Source organism: Ischnura elegans, chromosome 13 (assembly GCF_921293095.1).
Source record: "Ischnura elegans chromosome 13, ioIscEleg1.1, whole genome shotgun sequence".
Taxonomy (NCBI): domain Eukaryota; kingdom Metazoa; phylum Arthropoda; class Insecta; order Odonata; family Coenagrionidae; genus Ischnura; species Ischnura elegans.
Genome location: NC_060258.1, coordinates 15,783,700 through 15,789,911, shown reverse-complemented (window position 1 = coordinate 15,789,911; position 6,212 = coordinate 15,783,700). Strand labels below are relative to the sequence as shown.

General features: G+C 40.6%; 1 protein-coding gene across 1 annotated transcript in view; it reads left to right on the top strand.

Annotated features, from left to right (window-relative positions):
• The first annotated feature begins 378 nt into the window (after window positions 1-378).
• Window positions 379-6,212, top strand: part of LOC124170037 (oocyte zinc finger protein XlCOF6-like) — a 47,863-nt gene continuing 42,029 nt past the window's right edge. The window contains exons 1-3 of the mRNA XM_046548723.1: window positions 379-669; window positions 924-1,101; window positions 3,525-3,662. Of these exons, the coding sequence (XP_046404679.1) occupies window positions 967-1,101; window positions 3,525-3,662 (273 nt within the window). The 5' untranslated portion in view covers window positions 379-669; window positions 924-966. The remainder of the gene's footprint in view (window positions 670-923; window positions 1,102-3,524; window positions 3,663-6,212) is intronic.

Below are 6,212 nucleotides of genomic sequence, written 5' to 3'. Positions count from 1 at the left end.
AATGGCGGGTCTAGTTCTTATATGGTCTAATTCACGATAAACACGTTTGACAATAATAATAATACTGATTTGAAATAAAAGCGACAGAGGAAAGAATTAGGAATTAGCGAATTAATATTTCTTTTGGAAGTCTGTATAGCTTTTGAAGCGTTTAAATTGTACAGGGTAATCCCATAGTATCTTTGTAAGCGGGTTATGTACGTGAAAGGGAGTCCTGACGTCTCACAGGTTGTGACTTAATGAACTCGTGTATTTTGGGTATTTTATGAGCGCGTCTCATTTCTGCAATGGGAAAGAGTTTGCGCTGGTTTTGAAGCAACACGCAGATTTATATACTCCCGGGCACGGGTCATTGTATGCAGCGCTAACTTTCGGACTGCACGATATGCACAAAAACATGACAAACGTAAAGTCGGTGGAGGTTTAAAAATAATATTTCGCATGTGTTGCTGGTTGTTGCAAGCATTTAACGTTGTTCTCGAATCAGTGGAAGCTCAATCACCACCAATATATAATATTTAAGCGAATATATGTCGTGTTCGCAACCATGATAGTTGTTAGATGTTATTATTTTGCCATATAATTCGCTCACACATGGATCTGCCTGGCAACCTGTTGATGTACAGTTCACCCTGAATAAAACTCGAGAACGGAAAGCTGGCAGCCACGGTGAGTATAATGAACATTATGGTGATATAATATTTTCTTCGACTGTTGACTGGATTATTCTAAAAATTCTTGTCTTGAGGAGAATAGTAAGGTTTCATGACCCAATTCATTTCGGTGTACGCAATTGTCCAGTTGACAGCTCTACCAAGACATTGGCTTCGTATCTTTTTTAGCCGTTGTATAAATGTACATTTTGTTTCACTCGCGTCCATAATGAGTTGCTGATATTTTTTCCGTTTTTTTTTTTAATTTAGCCGTGTCGAGCAAACCGGAATTACCCCCGAAGATCGCAGCAAGATGCTTAAAGATGATCTGGCTCGTCTCTGCAGACTATGCCTCAATCCAGGCGATTGGACCATCGACGTATTCAATCCTCGAGGAACTAATGGATTTCTCGTTTGGAGTATCATGGGTGAACTCGTCGAAATTCAGGTAAGAAGTGCGCCATTGAATATGAAAGCATACCTGTAACTCTAATTTGTGAGGTGTGGATGTTCTAGTATTTGAACTGGTCGGTTTTCTTAAATGTGGGGAAGTACCTAGGGTAATGTAAAATGTGAGGAAAGTGCTATGGAAGTGTAATAAAACATGGGAAGAAAGTATCGCGAAAGCTTGGATGAGGATGGATTCTCGATGTGCTTACCTAGGCAACGGTGTGGCAGCTGCAAACACATTACGATGACATGTCGCTGTTTACAATAGTTTGTAAGGTATTTTACTCACTCAACACCAGGGGCGCAGCTAGGAATTAAGGCTTGGGGAGTTTTAAAGTGCATCTATAGACCCGCGGGATGTGTCCCACATAGCACAAAATATCTTCTAGCTGTCTACAAAATATGTAGAATGTCTTCAGCTAATGTCTGGAAAATATCTTGTAATATCTTCTCGACATCTTCTAGATATTTTGTAGATATCTGAATGTCCGCTTTTCTGATATCTTTGAGGGGACATTTTCTAGGCATTCATATTCAAATTGGATCCATTGGGAAAATACAGGATGAATTACTAAAATATAATATTTTTCAGTATAACAAAAGTTTTTTTTTCTACTGCCCACATAGCAATGAACCTCTCAGAGACGTCTCACTAATGGTCTCGAATATCGCGAATGTTTCAGAGATGTCTCAGAGATGTAGTCGTGAGACGTTCAGGAATCTGAAAAAAAAACGAATTTAAACGCCATCAATGCTTTCCATATATATTTTTCGGTGCAATTATGCAGTTGTGATTATTAAAATCATGACATTTAATACGGATTTCTTATTTTCAAAAGGTCATCCGTCAAAAATTTGTCGCCAAAAATGATCGAGATAAGTAGACCATAACTGTATAATTTGCATTCAATTATTTTTTTGCCTTAATTTTAAAGCATACCATGGTACAAACTCTCATGAGACATCACAGAGACCATTTTTTTTGGACACAGTGACATCTCAGAGAAGTCTGAGAGATGTCTCTGATGCTCTCAGAATGTCTACGAGACGTAACATACGATATTCGAGACGTCTTGGAGATGTATCCGAGACATATTTCTGCTATGTGGGTGATAGCCTGGTGGTGGAGCATGAGGTGATATGGTAGGATGCCTTCTGGGGATTCTCCCTGAATATTGGCACCTTTCTAGCATTCACTTCTTTCTAACGGGGGCCTCCTCCTCTTATTCCAAATTTGAAGTCACCACCCACATAGCAGAGATATGCTACGCGTCCAATAACGTTCGGAGAGCGCAACAATATAGTCATGCATATTACGGAGAACACAGCTCCAGCCTGCATTCAAATGGCTTTTTCTCAGAAACGGTAAATCTTAGAGAAAAAAGTGAAATTACAATTTTGTAGATAATTTTCCGATCTGCAATTTTGGTCTGAGCAATTTTTATCATAAAACTAACCGTTTGGCCAAAAATGCAAAAAAACCCGTTTTGTGACCTTTGACCTTCATTGAAATTTTTTGCACACACGGGATCGATGGGGACTTTTCAGGATTTCATTAGAGTGGTATCTTTAAGGTTCATGCAAATTTTCAGCTTGTTGGCAATCGTCCACACGTATATATATGTTTATAGTAGGGAAAAGGTTAATACAGTGTACGGTTAGGCTCATTGTTGTTGCTTCATCCATTTAGTCACACACATAATGGAAGGGAAGCATCAGAATAGTTCGCACACCTTTATAGCCACTCGAGAGGCCTTTTCATGGACCGTAGGCTCCTTTCCTGCGTTCTCGGATCTAAAAACATTTCATCTCTTCTCTAAAAGTTGGTAACATCGATTTGTTTAACCCTGACGAGGCGCCAAAAGAGGAACAAGTCATCTCACTACGCGTCGTTTTTCTAATTATATCTTTCGAATTATATTATCAAAGATGAACGCCCTCCTAGCAGCATGCGGGATGAATTTTGCTGCATTCGAGGCGTGGGAGGGGTAGAAGCGAGCGGGGAGGGGAGGGGATCGGCCTGCGACTCTTGTATCTTCGACGCTGCGTGGGCGTTGGAATATTTTCTTCGCGGATATGGACTCTAATTTGGTATTTTGTGGCTAAACGGTGGCAGATACGTCAAAATGCACGAAATTTATTTACTGAAAGGGCAGTTACTTGGCAAAATCTATAGGAAATGACCATAAAATACTATATTTTTCGAATTTTGACCCTCCCCCCCTAAATTGCATTTGAGCTAGGGTCAGGGATTCACCCAGGTCTCAAATTTTTCAGGCCTTATTTTTGATCGGTCCCACAACTTTTTTTCATTGGGCCAGATGGATTTGAAAAAAATTGATTTTTCCGATCCGCCCTAGTATACAGTATAATACAGTGTACGGTTGGGCTTATTGTTGTTTTTTTCAATTGCCTTTTCAGTGCAGTCCCCACGACGGATTACCCTCTCGGATATGTGGAGCGTGCATGGAGAAACTGGCCGACTTCAAGACGTTCAAGAAAACGTGCATCATCTCACGCATTAAGCTGCTGCAGTTGCAGATGAACGTTGGACTGATTGTGAGTGCATGTCGCCTGTATCAACGCTTCAGCTGCGGAAAGTGTGCATCGGGAAGCCCATCAGCAGTTAGGGCTAAGAATGCTACTCGTGTACACTTGAGTCCCTATATACAGTAAACTCTTGATTTTACGAAGTCAGTGGGACCGGAAAATTGGCACTTCGTAAAATCGAGTTTCGTAAATTCAAACCTTTTTCATAAGTCACGAAAAAAATGTTCGCTTTTGCTTCTTCCGCCGTTTTTTGTCTTTAGTGGTCTTATCTAAATGTTTTCGGTGGTTATTCTCGGTATAATTCATATAAAAGGCTTTTTGCTATCGATTTATGATGTGAAAAATCGTTAAATAATTATACCACCATAAAATTCCCATTTCTTGTTCATACTTCAACATCAACGATCGCTAAAGAAATTCCCGACCAGTTTAGAAAACGTAATCAAATAATGAATTGCAATGTTTATTATAAGAATTTACAGTAATAAATTTGTGATTAGGAGCCAATAGCTACTACATATTAAGTATGCAAAAGATATTTGTTTCTGTCACCCACGGAATTTTAGCGGCAGCCGGCCTAACCGCCATTTATGTCGCCCTCTATCGCTCAGTGACGAGAAAAAAAGAAAAACAAGGGTCTTAGCCCGTTTCCAAAATAACCTTCGTAAGTTAATGTTTCGAGTTACTTCGTATTTTCAGCAGAATGTGCTCTATTTTCACTGAGATTCTATTACGATCATAAATAGCGTAGGATGTGATTATCTTCTGGCGAATATTTGAAGTAAATTCTGTTTGAGTTCTCCGTCCGACTACTGTGTTCCATCATCTTCGCAGACGTTGCCATAAAAGACTTAATTCTTCATCAGGACTGTATTCTTCATACCAGGTGTGAGGTGACCTGTTCATATAGTATGTTTCTCTCCTTTTATGCCGACAGGAGCAAGGTTCCAACCGGAAAACGACAGGAGAAACATCTTACAGTATCGGAGAAATATAGATAGAAACGTTATTATCCACATTGATTGTTTTCCTACAAGAGACGTTTTATCATTTCTCAACGTGGTTAAGTATTGGTTCACTAGCGTGAATTCCCAAAAAATGACACGCAAAAACATGTACCGTCACCTCATTTAGTTTTCGTGTTCCTTTCTCCGCCGTATTGAGAGTTATGCAAAGGATCATTGACATAGAGAAAAGATTTTCTTAGTTTTAGCACTAAAAAATAGTCGCGCCATAATCGTAAATAAATATAGTGTGGAAAGAGCAAAGAAAATAATTTCAATTGAAAAGTCAGCTGAGAAGAAGAGAGACAATTATAAGCGCGGCACCATTTTCCCGATAGTGGAAGATACTTCTTCCGCCTCTCTCCGGTTAATAACTTCCCCCCGTTGCAGGTAAAGATGAACCATGCCCTACTCCACAATCGGGGAACGTTCCCAGTGGGTGGGGTGAATAAGAGTGGGATGGGGATTGCCTGAGGGAAGAAGTGTGGTCAGCACAAGCACTGGTGAAGGGGGCAGGACAAAGAAGGGTGGGGAAATGGCCTTCAGCTCTGCCTCAGTCTACTTTTGGGGGCCGTATTTTTTTGCGACGCACACTAGCTCAGTCACCTTAGGGAGGGAGTGAATGGGAAATGCTGGGGAAGGAGGGGTTTGGGATGCGTAAGGTGGGTGTCAGCAAGATCAGCCAAAGGCGGCAGGAGGGAAGGGACAAAGGCTTTGGAAAGACAGAACCCTAGCATGGGAGAACGGGGAAGCGCGTGAGAAGAAAGTTCATGGTTAGACTTGGAAGTGCGTCTTCATTACGAGAAGCCTGAAATATAAATTGGCGGTAAATAGAGCCCAATACTTAAGATATTTAAGTTGTTCATTCACAAAGGCCAATATATACACGAAAAGATATTATGGCGCGGATTGCATGTATCAACGTCCATTTCGGGATGTTATTAATTTCTGTTCCCATTTATAAAAGTAGCAAATAGATTTGAAAGAATGATAATCATGAATAAAAATATCTAAATCGATATCCAAACGCACATGAGCAAAATAGATGAATGTATACATACCGATCCATCGCAAGTAATACCGCTCAAGCTTCTTCCGGTACAGGACTTTAAAATCCTGGATAATGCCTTGGTCCAAGGGCTGGGACTTGCTAGTCGAGTTCGGGGGTAAAAAGAGGACTCGAACATTAGCCAATTTTGGATCTTCCACGTATTTATGAACGGTGGCATTATCCATTATTAAAACAATTTTGCTGTTCTCTCCAGCAATTTCTCTCTGTAGACGTATAACCGTTGGCTGGAAAATTTCTCGGGTCATCCAGCTGTTTTTATTTGCATGGTAAAAAACGGGGAGGGCTTCCAATTTTACATGTTTTAAGCACCGTGGCCTTTCAAATTTCCCAATGACAACGGGCTTATTTTGTCCGTGCCCGTTTGGTTGACGCACAACCCCACAGTAACACGCACTTTACTCTTTTTCCCCCATGGCACCTTTGCCCTTTGAAACCCAGGGTTTCGTCAGGTAATGCATTAAAAAATAGCCCAGTTTCAGGGGC